This window comes from Colobus angolensis, unplaced genomic scaffold (genome assembly GCF_000951035.1).
Source record: "Colobus angolensis palliatus isolate OR3802 unplaced genomic scaffold, Cang.pa_1.0 Scaffold229, whole genome shotgun sequence".
In the NCBI taxonomy this organism is placed as follows: Eukaryota; Metazoa; Chordata; class Mammalia; order Primates; family Cercopithecidae; genus Colobus; species Colobus angolensis.
In genome coordinates, this window is record NW_012115477.1 from 5,413,849 (window position 1) to 5,432,409 (window position 18,561).

Sequence of the window (18,561 nt, forward strand, 5' to 3'; positions counted from 1 at the left end):
ATAAATAAATAAAAGGACCTATACATCAATATGAAAAAGGCCAACATGCCAACAGAAAATGCAATAAAGGAAACACAATGGTTCTCAAATATATGAAAAGATTATCCATCTCACTCAAAGAAAAATAGTAACTAAATCTATAAAACACCATATTTCATCAGTTTGGAATGATCATTAAGTTTGATAACACATGAGTCTGCAAAGGTATGGACAAAAGGGGCTCTCACTAGAGTTTTCAGAGATCTGCACTCCCAAACATACATCACTCTGCCATTCCTAGAGTCCGCCCTTTCTCCTGCTGATCCAATACAGCTATCACCCAGTCATTTCACATCCATTTCAAGAAACATACTTCCCTTTCAGGAAGACTTACCCGAAGTACCACACAACTGCTTACATCTCAATGATCAAATATTAGTCATAGAGCTATATCTAACAGCAAGCCTGGGAACCTTGTAGCTTGGTTGCCACATAACCAGCTAAAAGTGACACTTTGCAAGAGAGCAACAGAAATGGATTTAGCAATTAACACTCTCTGCCATGTCTACTTCTTTGATTGCCAAATATTGATACACACTTTCTCATATACAGAACACAGTGAATCTCTCCCAGGGATACAGTTCTCAAATTTCATCCAGATATTGCACCTAGGTCAAAGTTCAGGAACTCTGGGAAATGTGTACCTTCCATGTGGTACAGACAGCACCTCATGGTCCAGCAATCAAAAAACTTAAAAATGAGTTAACTGCCCCCAAATTACCCAACATACAAAGGTAGAGTAGGAGCAAGATTAAAACATTGAGGCCAGGCATGGTGGCTCACGCCTATAATTCCAGCATTTTGGGAGGCCAAGGCAGGTGGATCAGCTGAGGTCAGGAGTTCCAGATCAGCCTGACCAACATGGAGAAACCTCGTCTCTACTAAAAATACAAAACTAGCTGGGTGCAGTGGCACATGCCTGTAATCCCAGCTACTCGGGAGGCTGAGGCAGGAGAATCACTTGAACCTGGAAGGCAGAGGCTGCAGTGAGCCGAGATCACGCCATTGCACTCCAGCCTGGGCAACAAGAGCAAAACTCTGTCTCAGAAAAAAAAAAAAAAATTAAAACATTGAAACTGCCCACCAGGAAAGGGGAGAAAGGAAAGCCTGCTATAGTCACTGATCTGCAGCAATATTAAATCTTATAGGGCAGGAAGAGTGACTTCCTTCCCAGGCAGTATCTAGGGCCTTCAGTTGTGCTCTCCAGGAAAATCCTTTGGCGGCTTCTACTTTTGCTCTCTGAGGTTGTTTTTTGTCCACTATCTTCTGTGGCCTCATCTTAAATAGGCATTAGGGAGCGCCAGGGAGCTGCTGACCTTCCATAGCTCACTCTTCATTAGTGGTTGTATTAGTTGGTTTTCACACTGCTGATAAAGACATACCCGAGACTGGGCAATTTACAAAAGAAAGAGGTTTAATTGGACTTACAGTGACACATGACTGGGGAGGCCTCATAATCATGGTAGAAGGAAAGGAGAAGCAAGTCATGTCTTACATGAATGGCAGAAGGCAGAAAGAGAACTTGTATAGGGAAACTCCCATTTTTAAAACCATCAATCTCATGAGACTCATTCACTATTATGAGAACAGCACATGATAGACCTGACCCCATAATTCAATCACCTCTCACCGGCTTCCTCCCACAACACATGGGAATTGTGGGAGTTACAATTCAAGATGAGATTTGGGTGGGGACAGAGCCAAACCATATCATTCCACCCCTGGCCTGTCACAAATCTCATGTCCTCACATTTGAAAACCAATCACGCCTTCCCAATAGTCCCCGAAAGTCTTAACTCATTTCAGCATTAACTCAAAAGTCCACAGTCCAAAGTCTCATCTGAGACAAGGCAAGTCCCTTTTGCCTATGAGCCTGCAAAATCAAAAGCAAGTTAGTTACTTCCTAGATATAACAGGGGTACAGGCATTGGGTAAATATAGTCATTCCAAGTGGGAGAGATTGGCTGAAAGAAAGGGGCTACAGGCCCCACACAAGTCTGAAATCCAGCAGGGCAGTCAAATCTTAAAGGTCCAAAATGATCTCCTTTGACTCCATGTCTCACATCCAGGTTACGCTGATGCAAGAGGTGGGTTCCCACGGTCTTGGGTAGCTCCGCCTCTGTGGCTTTGCCGGATACAGCCTCCCTCCTGACTGCTTTCATGTACTGGCATTGAGTGTCTGTGGCTTTTCCAGGTACATGGTACAAGCTGCCAGTGGATCTATCATTCTGGGGTCTGGAGGATGGTGGCCCCCTTCTCACAGCCCCACTAGGTGGTGCCCCAGGAGGGACTCTGTGTGGGGGCTCCCACCCCACATTTCCCTTCTGCACTGCCCTAGCAGAGGTTCTCCATGAGGACCCCACCCCTGTAACAAACTTCTGCCTGGGCATCCAGGCATTTCCATGGATCTTCTGAAATCTAGGCAGAGGTTCTTAAACCTCAGTTCTTAACTTATGTGCACTCACAGGATCAATGCCACATGAAAGCTGCCAAGGCTTAAGGCTTCCACCCTCTGAAGCCATGGCCTGAGCTCTGTGTTGGCCCGTTTCAGCCATGGCTGGAGCAGATGGAATACAGGGCACCAAGTTCCTAGGCTGCACACAGCACGGGGACCCTGGGCCCAGCCCATGAAACCACTTTTTTCTCCTAGGCCTCTGGGCCTGTGATGGGAGGGGCTGGAGCAAAGGTCTCTGACATGCCTGGAGATATTTTCCCCATTGTCTTGGTGATTAATATTTGGCTCTTCGTTACTTATGCAAATTTCTGCAGCCAGCTTGAATTTGTTCTCAGAAAATGGGATTTTCTCTCTATTGCCTTGTCAGGCTACAAACTTTTTGAACTTTTACACTGTTTACCTTTTAAAACTGAATGCCTTTAACAGCACCCAAGTCACCTCTTGAATGTTTTGCCGCTTAGAGATTTCTTCTGCCAGATATCCTAAATCATCTCTCTCAAGTTCAAAGTTCCACAAATCTTTAGGGCAGGGGCAAAATACCACCAGTCTCTTTGCTAAAACATAACAAGAGTCACCTTTGCTCTAGTTCCCAACAAGTTTCTCATTTCCCTCTGAGACCACCTCAGCCTGGACGTTATTGTCCATATCATTATCTGCGTTTTGGTCAAAGACATTCAACAAGTCTCTAGGAACTTCCAAACTTTCCCACATCTTCCTGTCTTCTTCTGAACCGTCCAAATTGTTCCAGCCTCTGCCTGTTACCCAGTTCCAGAGTCACTTCCACATTTTGGGGTATTTTTTCAGCAGTGCCCTACTCTGTATATGTCTGCTTTCACGCTACTGATGAAGACGTACCTGAGACTGGGCAATTTACAAAAGATAGAAGTTTAATTGGAATTACAGTTCCACATGGGTGGGGAAGCCTCACAATCATGGTGGAAGGCAAGGAGCAACAAGTCGTGTCTTACATAGATGGCAGCAGGCAAAAAGAGAGCTTGTGGGCTGGCATGGTGGCTCATGCCTGTAACTCCAGGACTTTGGGAGGCCAAAGTGGTTAGTAGTTTGAAATCGGCCTGGCCAACATGGTGAAACCCCATCTCTACTAAAAATACAAAAAATTAGCTGGGCATGATGATGCATGCCTGTAATCCCAGCTACTTGGAGGCTGAGACAGGAGAATCGCATGAACTCGGGAGGTAGAGGTTGCAGAGAGCCAAGATGGTGCCACTACACTCCAGCCTAGGCAACAGACTGAGACTCCCCCCTCAAAAAAAAAAAAAAAAAAAAAAAGAGAGAGAGAGAGAACTTGTGTATAGAATCTCCCATTTTTAAAACCATCGGTTCTCATGAGACTCATTCACTATCATGAGAAGAGTGCATAAAAGAGCCACCCCCATAATTCAACCACCTCCCACTGAGTTCCTCCCATGACATATGGGAATTGTGGGAGTTACAATTAAAGATGGGATTTGGGTGGGGACACAGACAAACCATATTAATGGTGCAAGTCTAAGTTTTCTTGAGAAGAAAAGTGTTTTTTCTCACCCTGTTTCCAAGCCCCTTTCCTTATTTTCTCATCTAGGCTATCCTTGAGGCAGGAGGAAAAAGAAGAGAAAGTGCTGCTGTGCTTTTTTTTAAATTCAGTTTTGAGTAAAACTCCAAGATTATTATTCACCTTTTAATATCCTTATAACTTTGCTTCTGACAGAAAAGGAGAGCATCAGCTAAAATTTCCCATATTAGTTTATCTACGTCAACATCAACATTTTTAATACTTAATTTAAAAATCCCCCTGGACTGTTCAGCAGAGAAAAACCAAAGTCACATATTTATTGAGCATCTACCATGTATGGTATACTAAGGATACGGGGTTCAAGAAGATCCTGGTCCCCATCTTGGTGTGGTGGTTACAGGATATACTCAATTGGCAACACTCAACAAATTGCATGTGCATTTAAGATCTGTTCATTGTGGCTGAGTACAGTGGCTCATGCCTATAATCTCAGCACTTTGGGAGGCTAAAGTGGGTGGATCACCTGAGGTCAGGAGTTTGAGACCAGCCTGAGCAACATGGTGAAACCCTGCCTGTACTAAAAATACAAAAATTAGCTGGGCGTGGTGGTGGACACCTGTAATTCCAGCTACTCAGGAGGCTGAGGCAAGAGAATCACTTGAACCGGGGAGGTGGAGGTTGCAGTGAGCTGAGATCACTCCATTACACTCCAGCCTGGACAACAGAGCGAGACTCCATCTCAAAAAACAAAAACAGATCTGTTCATTGTTTTGCATGTAATAGACATGACAAAAATGTAGGCTATTTAAGGAAAGATCAGAAAAATAAATGTTTAGTGTTTACTATTGTTAACACATTAATTTCAAAGAAGTTAAATTTACGGCCAGGCACAGTGGCTCACACCAGTAATCCCAAAATGTTGGGAGGCTGAGGCGGATAGATCACTTAGTTCAGGAGTTCAAGACCAGCCTGGGCAACATGGCGAAACTCGGTCTCTACAAAAAATACAAAAAATTAGCTAGGCATGGTAGCATACCCAGGATGCTTAGGTGGACAGATCACCTGAGCCCAGGAGGTCGAGGCTGCACTGAGCCATGTTCATGCCACCGCACTCCAGCCTGGGTGATACAGTAAGACCCCGTCTCAAAAAAAAAAAGAGAGAGAGAGAAAGAAGTTAAATTTATGATATAAATTTGACTATTCTATGGTATAATATAAGGCACTGACTATTGGGTAAGGTACATGGGCCCTCTCTATGGAACTTGAAATTTAGTTTTTGTAATTGTCTGTATACCATTTCATCCATTGTATAATTTTTTTTTTTTTTGAGCCGGAGTCTTGCTCTGTCACCCAGGCTGGAGTGCAGGTAATCTTGGTTCACTGCAACCTCCGCCTCCCAGGTTCAAGCAATTCTTCTGCCTCAGCCTCCTGAGTAGCTGGGATTAAAGGCAACTGCCACCACACACAGCTAATTTTTGTATTTTTTAGAGACAGGGTTTCACCATGTTGGCCAGGCTGGTCTCAAACTCCTGGGCTCAAGTGATCCACCTGCCTTGCCTTCCTAAAGTGCTGGGATTACAGACCCAAGCCACTGTGCCCAGCCTTCATCCATTATATAAATTATTTTGAAAAATAGCACATACCAGTAATAGGATCATAAGCATCTGGTGAGCAGACTGGGTCCAAATCTGTTTTTCCTGTGCTTTGGAGAAAATTACTCATGGCTGTTTCATTTGCAAAATAGAGATAATGCCCAGGGTTGCCGTGGGGACTAAATGAATAAACTGCCAAGTCACAGTAAACATTCTCTCTCCCATGTCACCTCCTCCCAGCATCCTTTGATGTCAAGTCCTTGGCCAGGACTGCAATTACCCATTATGACTAACATAGTGAAAAATATTGGCCCTTTATGATTCACATTATGCCAGTATCCAGTTCACAAAGCATTTTATACTTAATATGTATAATTCTATAATCCATTCATCTTCATTGAACACCTACCATGTGCCAGGACCTGTGCTAGGCTCCAAAATTATAGCAGAAGATACTGTCCTGTATTTATGGTGCTTACATTCTACAGGCAGGAGACAAGAAATATATATATATGTATATATACATAGACACACATATACATATGTTAAATTATAACTTTACATGTATATATCAGGTGGGTAAAACATCTTTGAAGAAAAAGTGAGATTAAAGGAGAGAATGATGGGGAGGCAATGATAGAGACAGGAGACAGTCAAGGGTCCCCGGCAAAACCGCACGTTGAAGTCTAAACAGCCTGAAGGCTGAGGGACCAGACTGCTGGTCCCAGATGAAACCCACGACCCCGAGGGAGAACTGCCCCTGTTTGCCTGCCCTTTCCTGACTGGTTCTTTCAGAATAATGCCTACATGCACACTGGGAAAGTGGGGCAGGGCCATGGGAAGTTCACGCCTTATGCCAGGGGAGGAGGCTGGTCTTTTCAGTTTCTGTGTGTGGTGGCCTGGTATTCAACCTGGGAGGTAGGGGCCTATTAGCAGGATGCCCTGTCACTTTGTTGAGGTTTTTTTTTTTTTTTTTTTTTTTTTCCTTTTCACCAATGAATCCAGTCCTCCTCTCCCTTCAATGTGTCCACATGCCTAATTTCTCCTGGTCGTGACACAAAAACCTGGATTTAGCTAAACTAAGGAGCAAAACTTCTGCATCATTCTGGTGGCCCATCTGGGAATCAAGGAAGGGTGAGTAAGATGTGAACAAAAACATATTTTTCCCTTTCGCTTCTAAGCCTTTTCATCCTGGGACTTCTGAGGGTAGAGGAAACTGCATTCCACCCGCCCCTCAATAGCCACAGGCATGCATGAGATGGATGGGCAAATGGCAGCTCCCCAGCCCCCTTCTCCTCCCCGCTGGGGCTAAGGCGCATGGCCCAAGGGTGCCAGGAGACAGGCTGGGGCTGAGGCACATGGCCCAAGGGTGCCAGGAGGCAGACTGGCCAGCATTCACCATCACACATCCACAGTGTCTTCCCCTCCCCTGACCAGGGGGTCCAGCTCTGTCAGACAGCAATTAAGTTAGTCTCCCTGTTGGAGGAACCTATTTGCATAAGAGGTTCTTCTCCATACTTCTTTTTTCTTTTCTCCACCCTGTCAGCAGTTAACACAGCCCTGCATTTAAGCTGTTTTTTTTTCTTTTCTCCACGAGGTCAGGAGTTAACTTTAATGCAAGAGGCTTTTCTTCCTTTTAGAAGACATTTTACTAGGCCAAGCCCCTAACTAACAGTTTATATTATCTGTAAAGTTTTAATTATGAAAAAGGATTTGTGAGGTTGGTCTTAAGCTGTATCCAATCTGGTGTGCTTTGCATGTCTTTCTATATGGTCAGTAGCAAACTTTGCTGCAGGCCTCCATCTTGTTTTACATCCTTGGAAGTGTGACCTGTAACCACATGGCATTGCTTTGTTTTAGCTTTTGCCATTTTACAGTGGTGGCCCAGGTTCAATCCGGGCTGAGGGAATGAGTCTTTTCTAGTTTGATATCTGCATTACCTTTATCATTTGTTGATTCTCTTTCTCTCCATGAATCACCTTGGATTTTCCTTTTTCTGAGCACCTGGGAGGTCACCTTTAGTAAAGTTTGAAAGCCAGAAATATTGGCCACTTGGCCCAGCTAAAATTGGGTAACAAGGGATTTAAAAGGATTTTCTTAAAGAGCACTCAGCTTAACTAAAAGTGGATATCCAAGTTATAGGTATATTAAAAAGGCCTTAATATTTTTCTCTTCTTGGTTCTTGTTTTGCTGGAAAGGGGTTTTAGGGTTTTATCTCAGCCGACTGAATTATTTCTATTTTGCCTTGCCACTCTTAATACACACGAAGAGAGAGACCTCTGTTTTCCTCATGGATCCCTCTCAAAATCTGTTTTTGCCTTCCAGCTGTACCTGTTTATTAGATCCTAAAAACTGCATGTTTTCGTAGCCTTGCTCTTGAAGGGCTCCACCCAGAGGCAAATAATCCAATTAGGAGGTTGCAAATGAAAAGTCTTATGGACACTGGGTTTTCTTTGCCTGTCTGTGTAGTTATATATGTTGTGTGTGATGTCTATTAAAAAGAGCTCTAATTAATTGACTGAAAGAAGGATTAGTGCTTGGATCAAATGTTTTTTAAAGGGAAGATAAAAGCTGTGGTAACTTTTAGTTCACATGACTTTAGTCTCTGAGAAATAAAAATAGCCTTAAAGATTATTGGTAAAATGCAAATGCCACCAAAATGTAAATAGGTGGACAAAATTATTCAGATCAGATACTAGGTTTACAAAATGCTTTAAGGCTATAAACTGCTTTGTGGTTTTTGAGAACTGTTCGACTTGCCTGCTTCGAAACTGGTAAGGTCTGGGGACATGTGGAATTAACCACACCCTTAATTATGCCAGAAGTCAAAACTTGGCTGTACCTAGTACATAATTAAAACAACTTGCCAGGCGCAGTGGCTCACGCCTGTAATCCCAGCACCTTGGGAGGCCAAGATGGGTGGATCACGAGGTCAGGAGAGCGAGACCATCCTGGCTAACACGATGAAACCCCAAATCTACTAAAAATACAAAAAATTAGCTGGGCGTGGTGGCGGGGGCCTGTAGTCCCAGCTACTCGGGAGGCTGAGTCAGAAGCTCACTGCAGGGCTTGCAGTGAGCCGAGATCGTGCCGCTGCACTCTAGCCTGGGCGACAGAGTAAGACTCTGTCTCAAAACAACAACAACAACAACTTACCAGGTTTTACATTAAATTTAAAAAATGCTAGGAGTTACCATTGTAACATGTAATTGAGACTACTGGAAACAGACTTGTGAGAAATACATGTGAGTTGTATAAGAACAGTAAAATGTGTTTTTAATACAAGATTATAGGAAGGTGTGGAAATGTAAAATTCTCGCCTAAGGTTAAAGGATTGTTTTGAATTAGATAAAATAAAGCTAAAAGTTCAAACAAGTTGTGAAAGGAATGTAAAAATTAATCTTGCAAAAGAAATTCTGTGTGTGAACATACTGGCTAAATTCAAATATGGCTTTTCTGTAAATTAAACACTGAAATAAAAGCATAAGGTACTCAGCACCAATCTGCTCTTTAGCAAAATTTGTAAAAAGTTACAAAAGGTTTCTGCTTTCAAATTTCTTTCATTTTTGTTTTCTTTTTGAGATGGAGTCTCACTCTGTCATTCAGGCTGGAGTACAGTGGCACAATCTCGGCTCACTGCAGCCTCTGCCTCCTGCGTTCAAGCAATTCTCCCGCCTCAGCCTCCTGAGTAGCTGGGATTATAGGCACCCACCACCACACCTGGCTAATTTTGTATTTTTAGTAGAGACAGCGGTCTCATCATGTTGGCCAGGCTGGTCTTGATCTCCTGACCTCAAGGGATCCACCTGCCTTGGCCTCCCAAAATGCTGAAATTACAGGCTTCAGCCACCATGCCCTCCCTGCTTTTACATTTCTGAATCATCATTTTGGCAAAATAAATAAGTTATGGTAATCTGGAATTCTATTTCATAGCATCAAGTGTTTTAAACCTCTAACATTTAACAGGCTTCCCAAAATCAAACTTCTATTTCAAAATTGTCTTTCCTGACACCTGGCTTTTGGATGCTATAGAGGGCCCCTGGAACATCCAGAAGAGAGGTAAACAGAATTACCAGACATGTCTAGGTATACGGGATTGCCAAAATGTTGTTTAATCTTCTTTAGGTTAGTGAATATTGATATACTAATGTTGATATTACTAATATTATATTAATATATTAATGTTGATATTACTATTAATATATTAATGTTGATATTATGTTAATACATTAATGTTCATATTGTTAATATATTAATGATATATTAATATATTAATGTTGATATTACAATGTTAATATGTTAATGTTGATATTATGATGTTATATATTAATGTTGATATTATGATATTACTGATATCAATATTATTGATATCAATATTAATATTTATATTTATTAACATTAATTTTAATATTCACTAACCTGTATTGCCTATATTAATATAGGTAATTAACAGCTTCTTAATATTACCTATATTAATATGGGTTTAGTGAATATTAATATATGTTCCAAAATTATATGGGATTTCTAAAATTCTAATGCCTGAGTATATGCTATCAATCACAACTAAGGTGGTTAGGTTATTGTAAACCACAGAAATAAACCAAATTTCTTTGTCAATCATGTTTCTGACTGTAACTACCCTGGACATTTTGTTACTTACAGACAATTGTTGTCTTGTTTTGATCTTCTTCAGAAGATGGTGGTTTAATCAGCTATAGAACTTTAACAGGTGCTCTCAAATGCAGGTTTCTGATACCTTTGAAGATTGTGACACTGGAATAAAGGAAAAACATACAGGACTCATGAAGAGCTGACATGTTCATGAATATCAAGCAAAACAAGAATTAATGGAAAGGACTGAACTAATAGAAAACTGAAGTAATCCTTTCTACTTTTGCCTGGAACACTGCTGATTCTTGTTTTGTTTTTCAGACTCAAGGAAGCTTATTTTGAACTATTTACAGCCTTTAATAACTGAGTAAGGTAAACTCCTGTGAACAAAATTTGGAGCATATTTCTCTCTCTCTCTTTCTGCCTAGCTTCTCCAGAATTTGGAAACTAGTTGTGTGTATTCTTAACTTGAAATGGCAATACAGTTATTTGCATCAGTGCAGTAAGAATCCATTTTCTTTTGCAACATGACACAATTGTAGAAACTGGTTGTCTTACCAAGGTTTTGACTGGATGGGTGTGTTTCCCTTTAAGGAGTCAAACTCAACTTGTATAGCCAATAAAAGCACCTTGGGAAAACTGGTCTCACATCTTGTCTACACAGTCCCTGTACAGAGTTCCTGACCTGTGATAAGTAAAGAATGTCACCTTCTGACAGGCCCAAGAGCTCCAACTTTATCTCAGGACCTTAAGAGAGGATCACCCAACTTACAGGTATTTGATGGTACAAACTAATGGCTAGGCTCGGTTTTAGAAAGTCCTGAGATTTATTGTGGATCAGAGTTCCATCAAAGCCAATCTACAAGGCCTATGTAAAAATAATTATTCTTGCTGTACTTTATGCAAACAATCAAGCCAAGCATAAGACTAGTCTATTCTGCAAACAACTCAGTCTTATCATGGTTTGTTTTTAACAGAAATGAGTACGGGAAAGAGAGAAATTATGTTTCAAAACTTATCATACATTTGTCATTAAGTTCTAGATTCATTAGTTGTTTTTAAGTTTTTGCCTGCATTTTAGATTGACCCTGCTAATTCCTATGAATCATCCAGCGATCTCCAACTATAGCTCAGAAGGAACAAAATGGGATGGATAATGTAAAAATCTGGATCAATATTTTAACACTGAGCAATTATCCTGCAGACCCTGCCAGGAGACGGCAATAAATAGGGTGCCCATCACCCGGAGGTTTCCTTTTGGAGAAAGACCAAGGGAGCTAACCAAAGACAAGCCACATGCACCCAAATCTTCGCAAGCATAAATAACTACAGCCACCAGTTATCTGCGTATGTCACAATACATCCTTTTCTCTCCCTCGTTAGAGGAGGACTCAATTCCACAGCTTCACCTCAGTATTCAGCTTATGATAAGGAGTCCATGCAATGCCCCTAAGACACATTTTTGTCCCAAACTTAATTCCAAGCTTCAGGTCAATGTCCTAAGAAAGAAAACTGGATCTGAGGGATCCAGAGGCAGACAACAAAAGTTAAAAGACACAATGCAGGTTAGCATGACTGACTCCTGCCAATTAATCCAAGCTTCTCATTTCATGGATTCAAAGGAATTCAAAAGGCTACTGACAGCACAGGAGATAGGACATACATGGGTAAGAGTGAATATTCCCAGTCTCTAGGCCCCCCTGTTAACATGAGTAAAAGGCATTTGAGCACCCATGGGCAACACACTGTCAAAGTCACCAGGACTCAGGGATACGAGGTTGGAGGAAAGAGGAGAGGAACACCTCACTTTCTCTCCCTCACGTACCATGGGTATTTGCTAGAAAGAGAAAGGAACCTGGGATGCCTCGGTCCCTCCTTTCTAAATGAGTAGCCATTCATCTTCAGTCTGTACCCCTTTCAAATGCATACTGAACCCCTGGGACTCCTTTGAAAAAAAAACACTTTTTTTCCTTTTTCCTCCTCTCTTCTTACTTCACAGATATGTAATTGTGTCACTGTACTATGGGATGCTTCCCTTAGATACATCCTGTAAACTGTGAAGAATTAATTTCCCAAACCTTAAACTGGTTGACTTAGGATTGGGCTTGGGGAAGGGAACCCAGAAGCCTCACATGCCAGCAAAAGGGTAAAGTTTTTTTGTTTGTCTTTTTAACCAGCCAGATTTTGGCTTCCCTATCCCTATGCAAACTGATAAAAGGCCTCAGGATTTTTGGGCAGTCCTTACACTCCCCTTATTTTGTTTTGATACATGTGTTCTAATAACCCAGTTTGTCTCTTCTTGCCTTCAGGACATCAAACTTTAAATGGTCATACAACCAAAGCCTCAGACAATGGCCCCTTTTGCCAGAGACCCTTACTTAGATAGGCCTCTGCAGGAGTTCTGACTGCTGTCTTCCCAAAACAGCGCCCCCTGCCAGAAGGAAGCAGTTAAGATTGATCTTTGTCCTCATCCTTACCCTTATCTAACAGCAATTAGATGTACTTCTTTAGAGAAGAGAATGATAGAGACAGGAGACAGTCAACAGTCCCTGGCAAACCCTACCGTCAAGCCTAAAACAGCCCGAAGTCTGAGGGACTGGACTGCTGGTCCCAGATGAAATCCTCGACCCTCAGGGAGAACTGCCCATTTGCCCGCCCTTTCCCAACTGACTCTTTCTGAATAATGCCCACATGCACACTGGGGGAACAGGGTGGAGCCACGGGAAGTTCTCACCCTGTGCAGTGGGGAGGAGCCTGGTCTCTTCAGCCAATGTGTGTGGTGGCCTGCTATTCAATCTGGGAGGTGGTAGGGGTTCCCTATGTTAGCAGGACCCCCTCTCACTTTGCTGAGAGGTTTTTTTTTCCTTTTTTCCTTCTCACCCAATAAATTCAGCTCTCCTCACCCTTCAATGTGTCTGCATGCCTGATTTCTCCTGGTCGTGATACAAGAACCTGGATTTAGCTAACTAAGGAGCAAAAATTCTGCATCTGCAACACAGGTTTAGGATCTTCTATTTTAAAGGATCAGGGAAGCCCTCTAACAAGATGACATTTAGGCAGACTGGAATAGAGGAAGCCAACCATATAGATACCTGGGAGGAGAGAGTTCCAGCAGGGAATAGGTAGTACAGACTACAAGGTGAGACTATACTTGGCCTTTCTCTGGATAGGAACAAAACAGCAAGAGTGCAAGCAAATGTGGGTGATGAATCATAGGCAACAAAGAGACCAAAGGTGCAGAAGGTCAGATGATATAGGGTCTTGTAGGTCACGGAAAGTAAGTACTTGGGATTTCAATCCCAGTGAGATGGGAAATCACTGGAAAACTTTGATCAGGATGTGATGTGATCTTATTTTTAAAAGGATCACTCTGGATGTTCCATTGAGAGCACACTGTAATACACAGGTGAGAGCAAGAAGGCTCCTGCAAGTCTGGGGAAGTTCTCAAACCTGACTTGCATCAGAAGCACCTGTGATTTGTTAAATCACAGATTAATCAAACAAAAACCTGTACATGAACGCTCATAGCAGCTTTGCTCGTAACAGCTAAAACTTGGGAGCCCAGATGTCATCCTTGTACATCCATTCCGTGGAATACTACTCAGCAATAAAAAGGAAGAAACTATTTTGATAAATCTACAGAGAATTATGCTGACTGAAAAAAGCCAAACCCAAAAGCTATCTGATTCCACTTATATAACTTGCTTGACGTGACAAAATTATAAAAGTAGTCAACAGATTTCCTGGTTGGCAGGGGTTAGGGGTAGGGGCAGGGTAGGAGGAGAAAGGCTGACTATATCCCACCACACAAGGGATCCTTGTGGTGACAGATGTTCTTTCTTCTTCAATGTCAATATCCTGATGCTGACCACAGTTTTGCAAGTGTGAAAGGAAAATAAGTCTTGAGACACTAAAATCACCAAGCTAAAGGGAAAAGTCAAGCTGGGAACTGCTTAGGACAAACCTGCCTTCCATTCTATTCAAAGTCATGCTTCTGTCCACTGAGATAAACATATATCTGATCGACTCATTTGGAAAGGCTAATCAGAAACTCAAAACAATACAACCATTTGTCTCTTATCTACCTGTGACCTGGAAGCCCCCTACCTCATTTCGAATTGTCCCACCTTCCTAGACCAAACCAATATTATACATATCTATTATCCAATATCTTACATATACTGATTGAAGTCTTGTGTCTCCCTAAAATGTATAAAAACAAGCTGTGCCCCAACCACTTTGGGCACATGCCGTGAGGACCTCCTGAGGCTGTGTCACAGGTGCGTGCACATCCTTAACTTTGGCAAAATAAACTTCCTAATTGAGATCCGTCTCTGATAATTGGGGCTCACACAAGATATTACCACTGGGGAAACTGTAAAGGATACAGGGATCTTTCTGTATCATTTCTTACACTGTATACAACTCTACAATTTTCTCAAAATATGCTTAAAATAATGTTTGAGGAAATGAAACACACACAGACATACCCACATTGCTGGGCCTCATCACCAGTTTCTGATTCAGGTCTGGAGTAAGACTTGAAAATGTGCATTTTAACAAGTTTCCAGGGGAAGCTAGTCTGGGACCAGCTATGAAAACCATTAGTTTAGAAAATAATATCCTGGGGCAGGTATTGTTGTTCCTATCTTGTGGAAGGAACCTAAAGATTAAGTGACTTCAGCCAGGCGCGGTGGCTCATGCCTATAATCCCAGCACTTTGGGAGGCAGAGGCAGGATAGCTTGAGCCCAGAAGTTTGAGACCTGCCTGGGCAACACAGAGGCCTTGTTCTCCCAATAAAAAAAACCAAAAGTGATTTCACCAAAGGTTCTAGAACCGACAGGGCCAGGACTCAAATCAGGTCCTACCAGCTCAGTGTTTTTCCATAAGCTAATCAAGGTCAGGAATAATCTCAGTCATAATGACTCTCTAGTGTCTAACACAGAACAGAAATCAATAAATGCTTGAATTGTACTGTCCTAAAAACTAAAACTCATAAAATGTGGGAGCTTAAACATTTCACAAACTTTACAATATATATATATACACATTAAACTGTGTACTAGTCTCAGCTCTTAGGCTGTACCCTGAAGAAGTGCTTAAACTCTGTTCCTTAGCTTCCTTAGATGTGAGATCAGGGAGCTGGTTCCTTCCTAATTCTGGATGCTTTATTTTAAAATTTCTGAGGTTTTATAGACAGCTACAAGGTATGAAAGGAAAATAAATCTCAGGACCCCTCAAATCACTAAGTCAAAAGAAAAGTCAAGCTGGGAACTGTCAGGCCAACCTGTCTCCCACTTTATTCCTAAATGAGACAGCCACAAAGAAAAGAAGCTACATACCTCCCTCACAATTTGCCCACAGGAAATTCCTTGTGGACAAAGGATAGACAGAACTCAAAGTCATCCCTTTGAGACCCACCTGAGACACATGCTTCCTCTGCGCTATTTATGTAAAAATGCAGACTCACTGAGCCAGACTAAATTGTGTATTGAGGCTGATCAAGGACTCAAAAGAATGCAACCTTTTGTCTAGGAAGCCCCCACTTCGAGTTGTCCCACCCTACCAGACCAAACCAATGTACATCTTAGACATATTTATGTCTCATGTCTCCCTAAAATGTATAAAAGCAAACTACGTACCCCGACCACCTTGGGCACACCTCCTCAGGACTTCCTGAGGCTGTGTCATGGGAGTGTCCTTAACCTCAGCAAAATAAACTTTCTAAATTGACTGAAACCTGTCTCAGACATTTGGCGTTCACAAAGGTCATCCTTAAAAGAACACAACCAGACCAGGCGTGGTGCCTCACACCCGTAATCCAAGCACTTTGGGAGGCCGAGGCGGGCAGATCACGAGGTCAGGAGATCGAGACCATCCTGGCCAACACGGTGAAACCCCATCTCTACTAAAATACAAAATATTGGCCAGGTATAGTGGCATGTGCCTATAGTCCCAGCTACTCGGGAGACTGAGGCAGGGGAATCACTTGAACCAGGGAGACGGAGGTTGCAGTGAACTGAAATCGCACCACTGCACTCCAGCCTGGCGACAGAGCGAGACTCCATCTCAAAAAAAAAAAAAAAAAAACCACAACCAGTTATGTTTACCATTCACATTACTATTTAATCAAAACAGATACCTGACACAGCTTTCTCAATTTCTGAAAATCCCAAGTGAGAAACAGAAGAAAAACGTAAACAAAACACTAAACAAAAGTTCCCTGACAATGCACTTGGCAAAAAGGATTGCGGGGAACCACAAACTTAAGCAATTCCATGGAATTTTAATACTGTGCTCAATTTTCAGTGAAATTACACATGCCTAGATTCACAGAGATGCTGAAGCAATTACATTAAGTACTTACCAAACTGATTTCCTGCAGTTAGCTCTCAAGAATTCCACTTTAAAATCTCCTTATGCAACAAGACACCACAATACTCTTCTACGTCTCCATGGCAAAAGTAACAAGCCTTGAGGAAATAGGCTTAAATAGCTAAGAGGGTTTTACATTAGAAATAAGAACTTTCTGGTGATGGCAGCTCCCAGCACCTGAGGGGGATTATAGTCATGATCATGCCTAAACACTGGATGCTTAAAATATTCAACCCAATAGGCTCTTTCGAAACTGTTTGTTTCAGGTTCTGCTTTCTCGTATTAGTAACAATGGCCAAACGTAGTAAATAATGCTATTTTGTTAGGAGAATGGAAAAAACTAATTAAAAGTAGGATTCAAATAGAGGTGAAGGTCCCAGGAAACCAGTATCTAGAACTGAAAACTAGTTTCCATTCATTAGCTGCCTTTCTTTCTACCAGAAAACAGTGCTACTATTCCCTGTAGCTCTCCACGGGCTCTTGCCCAGCCAGCTCTAGTTTCCTAATATAACTGAGGGAAACTTTAGACTCACATTTAACCTACAAATAAATCACACAACTCTCCAGTGCAACAGAGCCACCAGGACCTTTATTTCTTGCGCTCAGAACTTTAATGCAGAGGAGGAAGTGACAGTTTGGTTTGTCACAAACTGAGAACTATCTGTATTCTTACTACATTCGGAATACCCTAGGAGTTATTAATTCACTGCAAAGGGAAACTGTAATCCATATGTTAGGTCAATAGGCAGGAATTAACTTGGAAAATTTTTTTATATCATGATCCACCCACCTTGGTCTCCCAAAGTGCTGGGATTTACAGGTGTAAACAGCACCTAGGTATATACACAAATTCCCTGTTTTAAAAAAGTACCAAAAGGCTTAATTTTTACCTGATAATCCTAGCATGTTCAATTCAAAAAAGACTCAAGCATAACATTGTTAAAAACATTTATTCTGATACATTCTATCATAAGTTAGTACAAGTTCCACTCTGCTACAGATGAATCTGTGAAGAGCCTTGTGCCATCCAACTAGTGACTGAACGATGTCCCATCTCTTATCCGAGCCAGAGCACACATCTTCCATGCTGTCCGCTGATTGCCTCCAAATCCAGAAGACCAAATAATCCTTTATCCCCAAAGTAGGCTAAAATGTTTGTGAAGAGGAGAAAGAAATTAAATTCCAAAATAAAAATCTTCTACACATAACCTAAGACCTAGAAAATTTTATACATTTATGCTTGTTTCCTCATCTATCAAATTCAGAGTTATGAAAAGACAAGGATCAATCCCACCAAACAAATTAAACATACAGAACTGTATTAAAATACACTTTAGTTACTTTTGAGCGCAGTTACCTATCATAAACAAACACAAAAATGTGAGCAGACAGAAAATGAAGTCAATCAAAAGGAAAACGATTACTGATTTCCATATTAACAGGTAAGCCTGATAAACCCAGAAAACAAAGCTATCTCATTATTAGATGCAACATCAGTAATACTAAAATAACATTTACTGAATGGTTTCTGTGCATTAGACACTAAGGAAAGTTCACAACTCCCAACTACGATCCCTATTTTAATGTGGAAATTGAGGAACTGAGATAGTTGTATCATTTAAGAGGGTAGAGTGGGATGTGGCCTAAGTGCTCTTACAACCAATAGGTTCCTAGGGAGCAATTAGCCTCCACTTCTACCTCAACTAACTCTTACCCCAAACATTCCAGTCACTAAGAAGCCCAACTCCCAAATCATTTGCTGACTCCAATAGAGTCTAAGAAGGAGGAAAGAGATGGTTTCATTTCTAAATCGGCTGCTTAAAAATGTGGCCCATTGAATAAAACTGCATTATTAAATGACAATGACAGTTTTGTAGTTTTTTTTTAATTTTATTTTATTATTATACTTTAAGTTCTAGGGTACATGTGCATAACGTGCAGGTTTGTTACATATGTATACTTGCGCCATGTTGGT

The 18,561-nt window shown here is 41.5% G+C and overlaps 1 protein-coding gene across 2 annotated transcripts in view; it reads right to left on the reverse strand.

The window, feature by feature from the left end:
* Nucleotides 1–17,517: 17,517 nt before the first annotated feature.
* Nucleotides 17,518–18,561, reverse strand: part of TOMM7 (translocase of outer mitochondrial membrane 7 homolog (yeast)) — a 10,613-nt gene continuing 9,569 nt past the window's right edge. For both annotated transcript variants that reach the window (XM_011944177.1, XM_011944176.1), the window contains one exon: nucleotides 17,518–17,732. In XM_011944177.1, coding sequence (XP_011799567.1) covers nucleotides 17,717–17,732 — 16 coding nt within the window. In that variant the 3' untranslated portion in view covers nucleotides 17,518–17,716. The remainder of the gene's footprint in view (nucleotides 17,733–18,561) is intronic.